At 34.5% G+C, this 19509-nt stretch overlaps 4 protein-coding genes across 4 annotated transcripts; 2 read left to right on the forward strand and 2 right to left on the reverse strand.

The window, feature by feature from the left end:
- The first annotated feature begins 1488 nt into the window (after positions 1–1488).
- Positions 1489–2016, forward strand: LOC140990129 (uncharacterized). Its single transcript, XM_073459710.1, has one exon. It carries the CDS (start codon positions 1489–1491, stop codon positions 2014–2016), a length of 528 nt encoding a protein of 175 aa, XP_073315811.1.
- A 3679-nt stretch (positions 2017–5695) lies between these two features.
- On the forward strand, positions 5696–8201 carry LOC140989673 (uncharacterized). The gene is made up of 2 exons (XM_073458988.1): positions 5696–6657; positions 7896–8201. The coding sequence occupies exon 1, from the start codon at positions 5792–5794 to the stop codon at positions 6632–6634; it is 843 nt and encodes a 280-aa protein (XP_073315089.1). The 5' UTR covers positions 5696–5791; the 3' UTR covers positions 6635–6657; positions 7896–8201.
- A 4060-nt stretch (positions 8202–12261) lies between these two features.
- Positions 12262–13330, reverse strand: LOC140990612 (dehydration-responsive element-binding protein 3-like). Its single transcript, XM_073460389.1, has one exon. The coding sequence runs from the start codon at positions 13187–13189 to the stop codon at positions 12416–12418; it is 774 nt and encodes a 257-aa protein (XP_073316490.1). The 5' UTR covers positions 13190–13330; the 3' UTR covers positions 12262–12415.
- A 2471-nt stretch (positions 13331–15801) lies between these two features.
- Positions 15802–18505, reverse strand: LOC140990613 (uncharacterized). The gene is made up of 5 exons (XM_073460391.1): positions 18433–18505; positions 18210–18279; positions 17283–17392; positions 16829–16943; positions 15802–16055 (listed from the first exon to the last, which is right to left on the reverse strand). Exons 1-5 carry the CDS (start codon positions 18500–18502, stop codon positions 15971–15973), a joined length of 450 nt encoding a protein of 149 aa, XP_073316492.1. The 5' UTR covers positions 18503–18505; the 3' UTR covers positions 15802–15970.
- Between the last annotated feature and the right edge of the window lie 1004 nt (positions 18506–19509).

The raw sequence follows: 19509 nt of genomic DNA on the forward strand, positions 1-19509 counted from the left end.
AGACGGTCGCACGGGTCGTATTTTGTGAGATGAATCTCTTATTTGAGTCATCCATGAAAAAATATTAATTTTTATGCTAAGAGTATTACTTTTTATTGTGAATATCGGTAGGGTTGACCCGTATCACAGATAAAGATTCGTGAGACCGTCTCACAAGAGACGTAGTCCTTCAAAAAATACCAATATTTTATACATGACAAAAACTTGTGTAAGACGGTCTCACGGGTCGTATTTGTGAGACATATCTTTTATTTGGGTCATCCATGAAAAAATATTACTTTTTATGCTAAGAGTTTTACTTTTTATTGTAAATATAGGTAGGGTTGACCCGTCTCACAGATTAAGATCTGTGAGACGGTCTCACATGAGACCCACTCTTTATATATATATATATATATATGCAAACAGTCCTAATCATCCTCGTAAAAGAGTTGAATAATATAAAAACAATAATTTATTGATGCCTGAAATTCCAGACGATGGAGGACCACGATATTTATCTTGGATCCGATCCACTCCTTTTTCGAAATCATGGCTTCAATGAAAGCAATGGATTTAAAATTCATCCACCAGCACTTAATTTAATTAGTTCAAGTTCAAGACTCATGTGAACTCTTTTTTATGATCCCGAAACTAATTCATTTAAGTTATCTCTTCTTCTTATTGGTTTCTCTTGCTTTCTCGTGATGGTTAATTGTGTTTTTTTGGTGTTCGCATTTTTGGACAACCATAAAAAGAAGATTAAAGGAATTATGGCCAGATTTAAACAAGAATTTGATTAGTTATTGTACGTCCCGAGACCTTTTTTTTTTTAAGAATATGATATAAGTAAAGGGAAATTACATTTTTGGGAATATAATTTGCATGTCGTCGGTCAATTTACGGTCTTAATCCATTAATTTTCACTTTGTTCCGATTTTATTTAGTTTTTTTCAGAGTGTTGAGGTGTTGGGGGAAAATGTTGACATGGAGAATTGGCGATGGACATCACTAACACATCATAAGAGTGTGAATTGATCAATAATGTGCCAATAAATAAAACAACGCCAAAAATGTAATTTCCATCTCCTTANTCACCTACCGTGTTCACCAATGAAGTAACACTCATCTATTAGATGCGATAAATCAAAGAAATGAGCACGATGAATGGACAACATATCAAAAGTGAATTTTCACTACGAAGCTGTAGTTATCAATCATCAATTGGCAAATGTAAAGATGATATTTCTTTTACTCTCAACCACGCATCACGCTATAGTGATCATACTCCACAAACACAAATCCAATGCAATACTGTCCACACGCTATTTATTTGTATTCAATGTTATTTTTCATTTGGAACACTTTCAAATTCACTTTTAAGTGCATATTCATTTATTTAAATAATATATTAGACTGCTTGCTTGGTTGTTTACTCTATATAAACAAAAGGTGTAGAGGATAATTATCCCTATAGCTCTATCATTCATCATTTTTATATATACGACAATGGCCCCTAACATGGAGATTACATACACCAAAAAGCCCTCAAAACCCTCCATGGAAACCCTATCCCGGACGATGTCCGATATCTCTTTCGAACTAAAAAACCAAGAAACCCTAAACCAGCCCGAATACAAAAGCACTAAGGACCACTTACCTCCGGTATCCGAGGTGCAGGATGCAAAATGCGAGTGCTGTGGTATGTCGGAGGAGTGTACGCCCAAGTACGTGAAAAGGGTTCGTGAGAAGTTCTTTGGGCGTATGGTTTGTGGGATATGCTCCGAGGCTGTGAACGAAGAGATGGAGAAGAATGGTGGGAAGAGGGAGGAGGCGTTACAAGCACATTTCACCACTTGTGCGAGTTTCAATCGGCTCGGTAGGGCGTATCCGGTGCTTTGTCAAGCGGAGGCCATGAGAGAGATCTTGAGGAAGAGTAGGACCAGAGCTCATAAGAATGGTGCTGCAAAGAACAAAGGTGGGATCGCTAGAAGTTCAAGTTGGGTTCCGACTATTACAAAGGAAATGAATTACTAATACAATATGGTCAAGTTACGTATAGGATCATCCGCAAGGGTATAGTTTTATTCCCTTTTTTTAGTTGAATAATGCACGTGGATACTAACAATTTACGTTCTTATGAACACATTATATCTGCTTGAGAAAATATATTAATAATAATCTGATGATAAAGCACAATTAATCATCATAATTTATCACAAAGTACAGTTTCTTGTTCTGGGGAAAGAAAAAATTTCAAGCCGAATCAGGGAAGTTTATAATTTTTAGTATTAATTTTGTTACTCATCATGGTTTTCGTGCACAAATTATTTGTATGCTTATATACAAATATATATCTGTGTGTGTGTGTGTTGCCATGAACTTGGTTATAAGAAAAATTGTTATTTCAATATCACGTTTGGTTCGAATCTGAGTACCAAACCGGATAATCGAGAAATTTAGAGATGGGTTCAAACGCAGTATAAGAGATCCACTCATATTTGGTTCCAAGAAGGAAAAATCCAACTAAAATTAATACAAATTTCAAAGCCAAGTTGTTTCAGAGAGTCTGGAGAGAGCTAGCTATACAAGTTCAAGAATAATTCGATATACAATATTGAAGATTAGTGGAACAAAATATTCGAACTGTTAAAAAGCTGTAGTTATGAACCAATGTCAAAGCAGCCGATGATTCCCGGTAACAGAATCCACAGCTGATTTACTTCCTGCACAGTACAAAGGCATGAACAAGGTTACACAAGGAGTCGCGGTTATAGCAGGGAAATTACATCGACAATCACCTAGGTTTAGTCTCATTACATAAACACTCTGGGTAGTTTTGAGTAACAACTTTCATATAAATTGATGTCCAGGTCAAGAAAACTGTCAAAAACATGAAGCTGGCAGTGTTTTCTTCGAGAAACATGCCCTCGTACTTTTTACATGCTTAAATAGCACGTGCATCATAAACACACCAATATTTACGAATGAATGGGAGCAACAATTATATGGTATAGTGTTACATTGATGGTTCCAAGAAATGCTCGTGTTTTAATTCAGGGAAACGTATCTTGACAATTTCCAAAGGAACTGATTTGGGAAAATGAATGGTCGTTACACCTTTAGCAAATCTGTGTGAAAAATTAAACATATCTTGATTTCTACAAGAAACCACACAAAGTTAAATTTCCAAAGACATGAAAAACGAACATTTTATGATGATAAAAGATTGGATGAGAAAAGCACCTGGTCCAATAGCAAGAACGGTATTTGACCCCGCTGAAACCTGCATATATTAATACAAATATCCTAATAAGAAAATCACCATATTGATTATACAATTGCATAGTAAAATTGCTGATATTTTGATTAGTGAAACACACTGAACTGAGAAAGTAACACAATACCAGATTTCCGTTGCTTCTAACAGCGATGATTTGAAAAGGGTAAGAATTCAATGTATTACTTGGGTACGTCCTGCATCAGCAATGATGAAAGTCAGAAGGCGAATGCTCTCAGCTGCATCCCTCAGCTTATTCCTGATTAAATGAATCACAACATAGTAAACATTAAGCAAGTAAAAAGAGAGACTCAGTTTTGCAAAGGGATGATTACATATTAAAAAGTTGCGACTTGCTTACATTTCTTGTTGATTCTTGCAAGTAACAACAATTTTGGCCTGCCCACAAAGTTCCCGCTGCCTTAAAAGAGACTGATGGCTACATCAGGAAGTGTTAACTATTAGAGTATAAGAAAACAATGCAAAGAAAATAAGAGGAGCTCATTGTATTAGATAGCTAAAGTTGAATAGTAATATAACTCATAACAGATGCATCCATCTAAAACAAAATAGTTCTCTGGTTATTTGTTAAGGCATTCAAATCTCGACTTACCAACTATTCCACTACCAGATTAACACACTAATGTAAGACGAGTGGCTATGCCCAGTGGCACACTGCATCCATAACTTATGTCCTCATTCAGAGTTCTGCTACAATTTTACATATAAATGGACATAATTCATATACTCAAATGAAATGGATGTCAATTTTTTTGTATTTTCCCTAAAAGTGTAAGTTTCCGACCCATGTACATCAATCCATTCCCACCATCACCGCATGGTCGAAGTGATGAGACCCCAGGCGGTAGTGGCATTCCCTCTGGGAGAAACAATCCACTTTCAAATGAAAATTTTGAATTTTTATTTTTAACTTTTCTTAAAACACAAACTACCCCAATTCAAAAAAAAAACCGCCCCCCTCAAAGTAAAAAAACTACAGAACAATTACGTTCGAACTGGAAAATTGTGCCTCTTCGTGAGCATATTATTCCATAGTACAGCAGGTAAAAAGTGGACAGCATGCAGAATTTTCAGCTATAACAGTAACTAGGTGAAACAAAAAAAAGGGGAACCTTTCCATAAGTTCTGAATAAATCCCAGTGGCTGCATCTGCATAGTAAAGCAATCACAAGGATAAATAAATGCAAAAGTCAAGGTTAAAAAAATTGGTGCTTGAAAATCATTTGACATCAAATCAGCTTACGAGCACATTGAGATGCGATCTTTCCAGCTCCCATTTTCAGGTCTTGCCTAACCACTAAAACCTGTCAATAAATGCGCAGTTCAAAACACTTAGCAGTTGCACTCGCTGACTGGATGAAGTTCAAATCAAAAAGCAGATTTTGTGGATATTCAAACAACCAAACTATCACTTACTAATACACAGATTTAACAGCTTCAGTTTCTCTAACCAAAAACCAAATATTGCCACTTTGAATCAGGCAAGAAAGCAGACAAAAAGGAAACAAACAAATTACATTGCCAAGTCACACAATTTATCATTTGCTGACCCAATGGCCAAATGCACCATGAAGAATCTGAGCATTCACTCAAATAAAAATCCAATCTTTAAATGGATTTCATCTACAGCAGTCTTTCCAACACGTTCCCATTGCAGCACAACACAAAGAATCTATTCTTATACACAAAACACAAAGACATGGCAGCTATGACGTATCACAAGTCACAACCATATAAAACTGCATTCATTTCAAGATTTTGTCGAAATTCACAAATTCCGAAAATATGGACCTTCATACCATCATAAATAATAACACAACATTATAAAAACCGAAAAGTGCAATATTGAGCGAACGGAAAAATTTGCAGACCATTTTGAGCTCTTCATCACTCTTGCAAATAAAGGCTCGATTGGTTACGTTTCTTGCCGCCAATTTTCTGGGAACTCGAAGTTTTCATGGGCTTCGATAAGTCCAAGAAAAACCCGACAATGAACCCGATAACGAGACCCGGAATGAAGTTCTCCGGCTTGAAGCTAACTCCTGACCATTCTTTTTCTTGCTTCTGCTGCTACCATTTTAATTTTGTCAAAGAAAAAACGAAATTTCATTGCAACTTATCGAACTCTGAAAAAGGAAATTGTCAATTATAATTACAAAAAAATTAAATAAAAAAGGCAAGATACCTTCTTTGAGATTTGAGAAGTGTTTCAGTAAGAACCCAACATTGAACATAAAATTATTAGATAAAGTTGAAACCATGTAAATGGAGCAGTACTGCTGATCGGCCTCAAGGGTACGATACGCCTCGTTTAGATGTGTTTGTGAAAGCCCAAAACCCTTCGGCTTACCCAGCATATGTAGCTCGGCCCAGATCATGGGTTTTCATTATGAGAAGCCCAAATATAAATACCGTCACTTGAACTATTCCTCCCCTTCAAGCCCTAAACCCCTTTTCCACTCCGACTCAAAACCCTATAGGGATTCGGATTAATTTTTGGAATTTGCAAAGATGTCGATGTCGAAGAGCTCGAAGATGCTTCAATACATCAATTACCGCATGCGAGTGACTATACAGGACGGCCGCCAGCTTGTTGGGAAGTTCATGGCATTCGATCGACACATGAATCTTGTTCTCGGGGACTGCGAAGAGTTTCGCAAACTACCTCCGACGAAAGGTTCCAAGGAAGAACGGGAAGACCGTCGTACTCTTGGCCTTGTTCTCCTCCGTGGCGAAGAAGTTATTTCACTCATGGTGGAGGGCCCTCCGCCTCCCGACGAGTCGAGGCTCAAACCTGCTGGCGCTAATGCTGTTTCCGGCCCTGGAGTTGGTCGCGCGGCGGGCCGAGGTGTCCCCACTGGACCGTTGATTCAAGCCCAGCCAGGACTTGCTGGGCCCGTGAGGGGCGTTGGTGGGCCGGCTCCTGGAATGATGCAACCCCAGATTTCACGCCCACCGCAGATCGCTGTGCCTCCGATGTCTTACCCACCTCAACCACAGGTGGTGAGGCCTCCAACCTTGCCGCCGCCAGGGGGATTTCCTATGAGGCCGGGGATGCCAGGTGGACCTATGCCGCCTCCCCCACAACAGTTCAGACCTGGAGCTCCGCCTGGGCAGTTTGCTCCACCACCGCAGTATGGACAGAGGCCTCAGATGATGCCACCTCCTCAGATGATGAGGGTTCCCCCACCACCTGGGCCGCCAAGACCTGGAATGCCTGGACCTCCTCCCCCTGGACAACAACCACCAAGGCCTGGAATGCCACCGCCTCCTCCTGGTGGACAGATTCCTATGTTTGGTCCTCCTAGGCCTGGAATGCCTCCTCCGCCAAATGCTCCACAGAATCAGCAGTAGTAGCGGGTCCAGCTTTTCTCCTGGTGAGCCCTCGTGTCCTCTGTGATGGAACAATTTCATAACTGGTTTATTATTCCTAATTTGGGTTTTTACTAATTTAATCTTCGGGCTGGATTGTAAGTTAATTATCTGTGAGGATGCGATCAATTGCCTTCGGTGTCAGTAGATTGTCAAAATGAAAGTTTACCTTTTGGAACTATGAATTGGACCAGAAAGTATACTGACCGACCCTGTCTAATTTTGACGTAAACTGTCTCGTATGCGCATTTGTGTTATTTTAGGGGTTAATTACATTGACCACCTTTGTGGTTTACGACAATTACAACCAAACCCAAATGGTTTTAAAAATAACATCCACCCCTTAGCATTTTTACTTATTTTACGTTAAATGTTATCCTCTCCATTAAAAAAATTTAATAAAAAATATTTTATTATTATTATCAAATTTGAATGCATTTTAATTAATTTTATTTTTGTGATCATAATGACTAAAATTATATATAATCAAATTAAATTAATAAAAAAACGATTACAATATTTATATAAAAATTAGAATATTACATTTAGGGAAATAAAATAGTAATTTTGACTATTTTCAATTTTTTTTTTCATATTTTTACTGTTTTTTATTACATATACCAAAAATCAAAAAATAGTCTAGCCATATTTTCAACTTTTTTCATTTTTTGATTATTTTTATGAAAAGTTTTTGAGATATAATAGACATTTCTCATTTTTATTATATTTTATACACTCCTACAAAGTAGAGGGAGGCGGTAATTTTTAAAATTAATTGGATTTTTGTAATAGTTGGAAGCCTCAAGGAGTTCAACTAATTAACCCTAATTTAGGTTTTATGTACTCCATTAGATGTGCATTCAATTTTGCATGTATCTTATATGTTCAATGCTCCCTCTGCCTTGTATTTCCAAACTATTACTTTTCCAGCCATTCCATCCTCCAGATAACAAGAAAATACATAAAAAAGGATGAACCCGATGATTGACCAATTAAGTTTATTGCTTATCTTTGTCGAAGCATTAATTAATCCAAGTTTTTCTCTGTTGCACTAGCATTTGTGAATGTAAACTTTATAAGTGAACATGCATTTATGCATTGCTGATTAATTTTTCGTTCTTGTATCGTAAGCTTAAGTATGTGTAGTTATAAAGTGATGCTACTTTGATCCACTTGATTGCAGAGGTGCTGCGGCTAGGAATTTTTATTTTGATGTGAATTTGTTGGTTGCTTTGTCATTCAGGTTGAAACTGGTCTTGGTTGTTTTTGCCATCAAGCTGGCCTTGGTTACTATTGCCGTCTATCTGCGTTTTGAATCTCATATTGTCTCAGGTTTGGTGGGTTAAAGTTAGCATGTGAAGAAATTGGATTGGGAAATCTTAGACCTGTTATGGTAGTGATGAGATTTTATTTCTGGTAACTATGCTTCTTTGGAGATGTTTATTTTTATGTAGTGATAGAAATTGAAAGATGCTTTGTCTGAAGGAAATTCTGTCTTGTATGTCATCCAGATTTGAGCATGGATTATGAGTTCAGATTTCTTGTTCAATCTTCTCTTCAAATACCCCAATTTAGTGCGTTTGGAAGCAATTTTCTTTTCACAAGAATAGGTGTTTTGAGAGTTTTGGTGAAACAAATATGGTTTTGTTTTGGAGATATGAAATTGGTGCTACGGATGCCAAATTTGATCGGAATAATTGGGTTGGTTAGTATATATGTATCATAATAATAGATAGGATATTCTTGGGAGTCGCCTGTTTTGGGAAACCGAATACAAACATGCATAATGCCACAGTTTTTAGCTGCTTTTAAAAATAAAAGAATTTACACCTTTCTATTTTTGTTTTTAACATTATTCTTAACAAAAACACTGTCGTAATTAAATTTGTCCCTACCGATGAAATTGAGCTTTTTCCTATGTTCTTACCGACGACGATGATTGATATGGCTGATGACATTGGGATCCTCAGTGAAAATCTTAATTAACACAAATTCCTTTATCAAAAATCATAAGTTAATACTCAATTAGAAATATATCAAATGACTTTGACAACCTTCAATTACCATATCATCTTTGGGGTGGTTTTCTTGATCAATTTTTGGGGGTTTGGGTTTCACGCAGTCTAAGTATAGTTCCGACTGGTTTGAGTTTTTTTCAGGTGATTTCCGACCGGTTCTCTTTGTCAGTCGTCACAACAATTTTGAGTTTTTTTAAATCGGTGGTCAGAGTTCCCAAATCGGAGCTAAAATGACCGAGATCGAAGCTCAAAGTTGCGCATGTAAAAAGGAACGACTCGTTCGGAGTCAGTTCAACTTAGACGTCGAATTTCTATATAATTTTGGCTTCAATGAAGACTTTAGGTCACAAGGATTCTGGTTGTGGTCAAATTTTTTTTTTTGATTTATGGAAATCGAATTTGAAATCATACGAAATCTTATTTTGTGATACAGATCTTTTATTTGGATCATCTATAAAAACTATTATTTTTTATGTTAAGAGTATTACTTTTTATTATGAATATTGGTAGGGTTGACTCATCTCACAGATAAAGATTCGTGAGACTGTCTCACAAGAGATCTATTCGTAAAAACTTGGTACTTGTTCGACAGAGACCGATTTATTCTATCATACATTGGATACACTGTCTATAATTAATTCAATTGTTACAAAACAATCATACATGTTATTTCATGTCGTTAATGAAAAAATGACGTGATTTCTCTTATAGTTTTTGGATCGATAATATCGGCAAACCCGACAAAAGCATATTATTTGCTCAGATATGACTAAAATACGTGTCATTATCCAAGTACAATGAAAATCCACACACAAAATACATTGTATAAATGTGCACAACATATTTGCATAGAAAACAACTTCAGAGTGTCACATGGTGGGGGGACCTCCAAATCGTGCATTACGCATTCTGTCAAACCATTTTTGTGCCAGTTATTTTATTTTTATTTTTATAAATTTTAATTAAATAAATAAATATATATATGTATAGATTATATAGTAACTATAAAAATAGTAACTATAATTTTTAAAATTGAATTCCAAAAGAAGGATACAGCATTAATTTAAATATTTCAAAAAAAAAATGAGCTATTGACTTCCAACCTTAATTGGTAAAAATCATACCTAGATTTCAATTTATAGATTATTATAGGAGTTAATTAGCATGTATACGTATACATTATACACGGATACATTTGGACCTGTTTGTGTTTTCAGGTAAATTATTGGAAATACTTAACTATACTATTATATTAAGTTTGAGACACTTAGAGTAATTAACTTTAGTGTCATGATCTGTTTTAATAATTATATATATTAATAAAATGTTAAAATTTTAATGTAAGTTATGCGTAGTTCAGCAGATAAAGTCGTTTTTTTTAGAAATTAAGTTATATGTTCAATTCTTGCTGAGGTCATTTTTTTAATTCTTTTATTTTTCTATTTATTTTTTAATTTATATATCAAAATTACAATGTAGTTTCTCACTATTTCTTATAATTATATTTTGATCCTCATTTAAATATAAACTAAATGAATTATAAAAAAAATATTATACAAGCACGCAACGCGTGCGTCGGTGCACTAGTTGTATTTAATGATAAGAGTAGAATGTTGAAATAATAGGAAAAAAAACAATATTAAATATGAAAATTAGTTTGTATGGAGCGAATGAAAAATTAAATAATATTAAATATGAGAATTGATATTTTAGGCAACTCGCTATGTTCTTCTATATAAAATGATATTCATATATTGAATATGATAAAATAATATATCTAATATGCAAATATTATGTCATATATAAGACAAAAGGAAAATAAATGAATGGTACAATTTTATCTTCCGATTTGTTTATTTTTATTTATTTATAACGTGATTTATTTATTTTTATTTATTTATTTATAACGTGAGAGCAAATATTATGACTAAAAAAAATTAGAATTATTATATTTTTTAAAATAATAATAATAATCAGTCATGTGCCTATCAATTTAAGTGGTGGGTAAAACGTTGCATTGGATGAACATGTCCGCATGTACGATTTGACAACCATCGTTTATTTTATTTTTTTGTGCACATGTTTTAAACTGGATCATATGTATTTTTTTGGTGTTACGTCACTATAAAGAATATAGTCTAAATAATAATTTATTATTCTCGATTTTGTATTTATTATGCTCCATTTTTGTATATATTATTTGTGCAGACTTATCTTTATTTTCGTTTGTCTCAAATATATAATTAAATTTCTATATTTTTTTAAAAAAAAACCAAAACAGTTCGATTTTTTTAAATATCAATTATAGTTGTATAACACAAAATAAGGCGAGTATATTTAAAAAAAAAAAAAAAACCAAAACAGTTCGATTTTTTGGATATACACAGTTTCGTATATGCAATGCATCCTCGGTTCCATTTTACGGTAAAAGTAGGTCTCTTGTGAGATGGTCTCACGAATCTTTATCTGTGAGACGGATCAACCGTACCGATATTTACAATAAAAAGTAATACTCTTAGCATAAAAAGTAATATTTTCATGTATGACTCAAATAAGAGATCTGTCTTACAAAATACGACCCGTGAGACCGTCTCACACAAATTTTTATCTTGCAGTAAAGCGATGGGTAATAATTTTTGTAGTTTTAGTTGTTAAATCATGATGTTAATTGTTTGTTTTTATCTGTTAATTTTTTGGGCAATTGGGCAATCTTTCTTCTTTAGGAAACGGTTAAAAATATTATTTTAATAATATTAGAATTCATTTAATATATTATTTTGTTTTAAAAATATATATAACTATAATTGATATATTTAATATATGTCTATAATTATTTAATTTTAGATTTTTGATAAATATATAATTTTGTTTATTTATATACATATTTTAAGTTTTAAAGTTAAAATATATTATTCATTATAATATTAGAGTGGGTCTCATGTGAGACCGTCTCACACAAGTTTTTGTCATAATATAATATAACAGTATTTTAGTTTAATCGTCTGATTAAATTGACACACCGTCCAATTAGACTGATTCTACTGATTAAATATTTATTTTAAATATAAACTAATTCAATCATCGATCTGATTATGATTTGAAAGTACTCTTGAAATTTAGATGACATCAGTGCAATAGAATATGCTATTTCTAAATATACTCCCAAAAAATTCGATGTACGATTCAATCTCAGTTCAGGTTTGTGTCTATGATATATATATCCAGAATGCAAGTGTAGTGCATTTCGATCAGAGTTAAATATAGGCATCCATGAAAACAATATTTATAAGAGTAACATGAAAATCTCATTCAAACATAGTTCAGATATATCGTTATGTGTTGGATTGTACTTATGAACTATCTATTAATATATTGTAAACTTTACACTCTAGTTATTCGTTTATGAACGTAAGAGAGTTACGTCAGATATTCCAAATTGACTGGATTAAATTTTTTAAATTTGGGATATCTCAATAATTTGCATAATGTTACATTAATCAGATAATTTACCTAATATATATCGCGACAAATGGATTCTCGTGTAATAAAAAAAAATGCTATATAATTGAAAGAGCAGATTGTTGCGTAAGATTTGTGGCTAAATAAAAATAAAATAAGTTGCATATTGTTCAACACATTATTTAATAATAATACTTTAATTATATTAAATTTGTAGTATTTAATATTCAGCAGGGAACCTCGGAATGCTAGCAATTGACACAGCAGAGAGTGAGAAAATTACATGTCAATAATTCCACGGCAAGGTTTCAAAACAGATTGAACTTCCGGCCCAGCCATCATCCAGACCTCCGCCGGCGGCATGCCATGGCGGAAGAGGGTATAACCATCCTTCCTCCATCGATGTGTCGATATAGACAAAGTCGTTTCTCAGTTCTGTTGAATCGGGACACGGTCCTAGATCAGGCAACACCACAAGTTCACTCAATTCTTCGGATGATGTTGATAAATCCGCCGTAGAAGTTAGGGACGACTTTGAAGAAGTGGAAGACAACGAAGGAGAAGAGGAGGAGGAAGAAGAAATGCACGCCGTTGATGATTTCAAATCGAACATCTCCATTGCCGCCGCCTTCACGGCGGCGGCCTGGACGTCTCTGGGGCTGAGCGATGTCGGCCGCGGAAGCAGGCCCACGAGTTCTGGGAAATTGAGCGTTGCAGAACTACCCTTGATGCTCAGCGCGGCCACGTCGTGCGCACGAGCCGCCATTTCGGCTGTGTTGAAAGTTCCGAGCCATATGCGCGACTTCTTGCGTGGCTCCCGGATTTCGGACACCCATTTTCCCCAGTTCCTCATCCGGACCCCCCGGAAGACGGGATGCTTACTGCTACTGGTGGATTCACGGCTTCTCTTGTTCTTCGTGCAAGCGGCTCCCGGCTGCTGCCCCTCCTCCTTGCTCACGGCTGAAGAATTGAATTGAAGCTGAGTGGAAGCTAGGGAAGATGGTGGGGAGGATACCGAGTTGGCTTCTGACTGATCTGAATTCAGATTTCCTGCACTCATTTCTTGAAGTCAGCAGCCTACCATACGTAGCAGTGTTTTGATATTTATCAGTAATTCAAATTTCAAGAATGTCTCTATTTATATTTTCCTACGAAGAATAGAAAATCTAAAGAAAGAAAATTGGGTTCTTCGAAAATATGTAGAAAACTTTAGCTGAGAAATACGTAGCATGCANTTGACGTGTCATGATTTTCTAAAATATTTTAATATTTTGGGGATGGAAATTTGGTAAAAAGGGTTCTTTATATCTTAAGAGACTATCTCAAGTATCTATAAACGTGACATGAGTTGACCTGATTCATAGTTATCATGAATAATAAATAATAATTTTAGTATAAAAATTAATATTTTTTTTATGATTTGGGTCGGATCGGCGCGAAGATCCGTCTTATAAAATTGATTGATCGTTTCATATGAATTTTTGTGTTACGTATTTTGACTTATTAATTTTTTAAAACTTATTTTTGGGTTCTATTACAATATAACTATACTTGTGTAAGCTGATCAGTTGACAAATTAAATCATTTTCTATCCTAAAATATAACCAATTTTAATCCTGCAAAGATTCAATCCTCAATATCCGCATGCTAATTAAGTTTAGAGATCAAGAATTCAAGATAAGAGAAGAGTCCTTGTGAATCTTGTGATAACTTCACTACAAAAATCTCGTCAATTATCCATGGAAAATCTCTTCGCTAATCCATCATTAATCATGATTTACAACGGATTTCGGTGCACAATTAATCCATCATTAATTAAGATTTCCATCACTAAATTCGTAGCTAATCAGTTTGCTTTTCAAGTGTTGTCACGATGGATAGGCACATTCCACCAACTCTGGGAATATTTTTTTTTAAAAAAAAATGACCAATTAATTAAGATATTTCAGCAAGAGAGAAACTTCACAGAAAAGTCATATCCTGAAAGCTTATTGCATTCTCTGTGAACTCTCTATTTCATAAAATTTTATTAACAATTTGTTTCGAAATTAATTTCCAATAAACAAATAAATATCGATGGATATCCATTTCTTTTGTTGAATTACCAAGGTTGATTGGATTCTCTTCATCAAGCATTTATGATAACTTATTACACATTAATTTTCTTTACTTTTGGTCGATACTTTGGAACAGTTGGATGTCACAGCGATGTCAATATTTGTCGAATGCAACACGTGACATTGTCACATCGAAGACAAATTTCGATCGTATGTCAGACTTAGGATAATTTTTAGGCCAATGTTGTTTGTAATCTGGCGTAATGTATTTGAGGTTTCGTCTAAGGGTTTAAACTCTCATTCAGATCTTTATTTCTTTTTCGATCTTTATTCGTTAGTTGTATACATTTTGAATATTGACCAAGTTGTGAGATTGGTAGTAAATTAGAGGTTGGATTTTTAATGAAATGAACATATATAGCTGATATTAGAGATTGGATTTTATGTTAATGTAGTGTAATCTTTCTGATTATCTCTTCTCCACTCATCGACTAATGGCCATGAACTTCATTGAATATCACTCAAACTGTTGAACGGTTTAAAATATTTGAGCCGTGACATCACCTTCAGCTATAGCAACAAACGTTCATTCTTACACGAGTCAATGTTTTTATTTCGTTCCAGGCTAAGATAGCGATTAACCACCAGCTTCCAACCAGGGCAAAAACATAGCTGAATAACAATATATGCAACTAATTAAACATGTTAAGCAACACGAACTGATTTTATAATCATCAAAACAAAATTATGTTCTCAACAGAAAGTTTCACGCATTGTCAATCTATTAAACACTCCCATTCTTATTAATTTGTTCACAGGATCGACATTTAATCTAATCAAGCAATAAAAAAGATATATTAACATGCAGTGAAAATAAATTATCGGCATTGTTCAACAATTTGCGTACATATAATATCTACAAGTGCCCACAGTTTGGAAATTCTCTGCTAGAGTTGTGGACTGAATTTGAGTTGGTCCCAGTGACCGACAAATCGGACAACTCAAAGGTCTAAGCAAATGGTTCCAATTTCAATGTGGGGGAGAAGTACATATTTGAGTGTGTCCTACGAAATAAAATAATTGTTTTTGTGAATCGAAGATGTGTTTGGATTTCCTTTGTTTTTGTTTTTTTAGGACGAGTATGGTAAAATTTTGTCTAATAAAACCCACAAGGGCGAGAGGCCTATAACACCTTAGGCCTAAGGGCGATGGAACATATGTTTGTATTTCGAGGATAGGATGTTTAGTTTTTTTTTACCAAATATTTATATAGAAGACTTCTCTTTGTAATGCTGCTTCCTCATTGTGAGGCATGGAAGACATCTAAAACAGTGTTTGGGTAAAAGATAACCAGACACTTGGTGAGAAAGTTTTCACGGTAACTCAAATTTATTACACGAAGAAAACAAAAAGATTCGAGTCACACCACAACTATTTGTTAAAATGTTTCCCATTTTTTTCAAACTCGATCTTTTAAACAAAAAGGTTACCGGATTATTATGAAAAAATGCAATACAAGGCAAAGGAAAGAAGATAAAGCATTGCACACTAAAGGACTACTGTTTCCTCCCGTAAGGGCTGTAGGACGACGATGATTCGTTTGATGATAAATTCATTTTTAATAATGTTCTCGAGGGTAAAATTTATTTATTTTTTTATATGTTCGATGTGGCTACTACATGAAAAGTAGAACAATTTGATCCAAAGATTATCCATATATCGTGTCTGGAAGAAAGAAATCTCTAACTGGTCTCAGTTGGGCATTTTTAATGTACTGAACAGACTCAAAAGTTTTTTCGACTTAACAGCCATGCAAATTGATCAACAGCTACCATAGCTCGAGAAGCTGAACCAGTCGAGCCCTCGTATCTGCAAAATTCAATCATATTGATGTCACAGAGAATCATTTGTTCCTTATCAATGTGCGAGAGGAAACAAATTATTGAGGCTTAGAAATTTTGATGGGGTTGGGTGTTGGCTAAACATTAGGAGTGAAAATGATCCGACCAGGCCTTATTCTATCCCCTGGCCTCGCCATTTAAAATCCCAATATTTAGTTCATACTTGGTGATAAAGCCAAACCAGTTGATGAAAACCGTTCGAAAAATATATTGCTAGGTTAAGAACAAGGTTATTCGGATCAGTTCTATTTGGTTCGAGTTCCACGAGGATCAAACCAGATTATCGGGTTTTTACCCTCCTAAACACGGGTGCAAAACTTTAATTCCAATTGAGGTGTAACTAACCAGATAAAATACGGAATTAAATAGCATGGATAATAAAGAACTGATGGAAATAAAGTCCCAGGAATAAAAATATATATATGCACCTTGTTTGTATTCAATAGGGGAAATCATTTTCCTTGCCCTAAATTACACCAGATATTACCGACGTAAAAAATTTTCTTACCTCCCAAATATATTTTCACACATGTTCATAACCATAACATACCCATTTTTCTTAGCTGAATTTTTCATCAATTCAAAAAAATAATATACTTTATATATGTGTGCGACCATTATCATTTTTCAATTCAATTCATGACATGATTTGATATTTGAATAAAAGTTCTCTTTTCCCAAAACACCAGACATATATCACAGAAAATGAATACATACGAGACCAATTCGAAGAATTCTTACAGTCCAACCAGGAGAAACGCTGATGTCTGCATCACGATAGCACCTTCACCAGCCTGGTTTGAGCTATTCAAACACCTTGCACAGAACCAGTTCTCATGAATCGAGGTGACTAGGTCTGCAAGAAATTAAAACCAACATTCTCAAGAATCTGAAAATAACAGTTTCCTGATGTTGCCATTAGCATTTCTATCAACTATACACAGCTCATTCAAAATATGGACATACTGATTTCATCAAGCTCATTCAAAATATGGACATTCTTGATTTCATCATATTGAGGTGACTAAAAACACTGTTTTCATGTACTTGAAGAATAACAACGCTAGGAAATAATATTATAGGGTAAAAAACATGAAGTACTTGATGTATAAATATCCCAGTTTTACCACGTATGTTTCAGTGTAATGGAAAATTGATGAGATAAAGATAACATCATATAATTTGGCAAACTCACATTGGTTTGTCCCAACAAAGAAGAACTCAGTCTGGAGTTTGTTTTTCTTAACAAAACCAACAAGCTGACTTAGCTCGATGGGATCTGCTTTAATGCCCTCTTGCTCTGCACTAAAAGAACTCAAATCAAGCCTCAAAACACGTGTTTGCAGCCTAGCGAACATGACGAAGCAAATAATAACAGTAGAATATTGTATGACATGTTCAAACAACAAAGTCAGAACTTTAAAACAAGAATAACAAAGTCTGTGCCCCAAACATCCAAGCAAATAGATTTTGGGTAAAACAAGAATAAAAAAAATAGTCAAGAATAAAAGGATTTTGGGAAAATTCTGGATTTCAAAGATTCAATTTTCACTGATCTTAAAAGCCAGAAAATCCGAGTTCAAATGGGAATATAAAAGGAGGCAGAATTTTTAATTATGTGGACTTTTGGATCAGAGTTTAGATGGCAAAAGGTTGAGAAAATTTCAAGATATTGAAGATAGTATCTGAAGCAAAGTTCAAAACCCCCCTAGTCCTTTCTCGAATAAAATTGCATCTTAAATTTATTTAGCTTATAAATAAATCAACTCTCAAGTTTATTTTTTTGTAACTTAGGTTTGAGAAATTAAATTTCTAATCATTAAATAATAATTCTCTAATCATTATAAAATAATCTTTGCGGAAACAATTTTGGACTAAATCCAAATACATTACTGATTAACCTAGAGTACTGGCTAGTCCATTTAATTTTAAAGAGAATCCCGATGATTCTATAGTGGATGGCTTTGTTCGAGACTCCCTTCACAACCCACTGGTAATGTTCTGTGAATTCATTGGTGTTCGATGAGAGGAGAATAACAAGCAGATTCTCCGGATAAAAAGGGCAATTTATTTTTCCAAAAAAAAATGTAGGTATAGGTAAAACGATTGTGGAAACACTCACATGATAGATAGCAGACGAGAAGGTCCAGTTGGATCATAGTTTAGCAACAATGCAGCCTTCAGTGGTGGACCTAAACGTCATATAATTCTGTTATAATCAGAAGATGGCAATGAAAAATCTGTCTGTGGCATCGGGCAGACAATGACAAAGTAGACCAAAAATCTAGTTGAGGGGACATAAACGTACAGAGGGCCAAAACTTGTTTCAAATGCCCCAAGATTACCTAAAGAACCCACATTGTTTGCCGCCCATTTTTCCCAAATTCTGTGCACAAAACTCCAGTCCACATTCATCTTCAGCAACTGCAAAACATAAAAAAGAAAAGGACAAAATCTTTACTCGAAAAAGAAAAATGCCCGCACGAGGCAAATAGAACACGGTCATTTCATCAAGCAGCTCACATGCATTCTTCATCAATCATCCCCGTTTCGTTCCAGGAATGCAATGAATCGAGCAGTTACATTATCATTCGAATTTTAAACAGGCACAGAGTCAATTGAGAAGTAAAATTAGGTCTTTAAATCAAATTTTAAGCTTCTTAATCGAAAAATTTCGGAAAGGAGAGTACACCCAGTAATTTTCACGCATCCCGCCTACCAAAATGCACTTAATGGCCCTGTAAACCAAATAGAAAGTGACAGCAGCGCAGTAGCAGATGCTTGGGGATCATGAATCGGAGAGCTTCACTTCCATGTCCTAGATCTCAAGTCGCCTCATATAAAAGATGGGGAACAAGTTAATAAGTTCTTTATCGATATTTTCTCAGTCGTATTTTCATTTGCTTAGTTTGGTTTATTTAGACAAAAATGATTTGCATGCTATAATATTTACTTAGACTATGTTTTTTTGTGTCGATATTCAAAATAAAAAGTAATAATCTTAACATAAAAAGTAATATTTTTTTCATAAATGACTCAAATAAGATATCTATCTCATAAAATACTACTCATGAAACCGTCTCACCCCAGTTTTTGTTTACGTGACTTTACAAATATGCATTGGATAAGCCATTAATTAAAAATTAAAATAAGAATAAGAATACGACTACTAGTAAGCAGCCAGTCATGTCATCCACCATTCGTTGGCTGTCTCTGTTTTGAAAGGAACGCGCCACTCACCATTCCAATTGCCGATCGACTAACCAAAATTTGTACCTAACCATATGCACAAAAAATCGAAGCAAGGAAGATTTCCTTCTACTTAATTAAAAATATATATATTTATTTCTTAAACTATAAATTATAGTATTCACAATTTAAAAGGTTTGATTTTTTTTTTCTTTTTTTTGTTTATCTAAACA

The sequence above is a fragment of the Primulina huaijiensis genome, chromosome 12, assembly GCF_012295235.1.
Source record: "Primulina huaijiensis isolate GDHJ02 chromosome 12, ASM1229523v2, whole genome shotgun sequence".
Taxonomy (NCBI): Eukaryota; Viridiplantae; Streptophyta; class Magnoliopsida; order Lamiales; family Gesneriaceae; genus Primulina; species Primulina huaijiensis.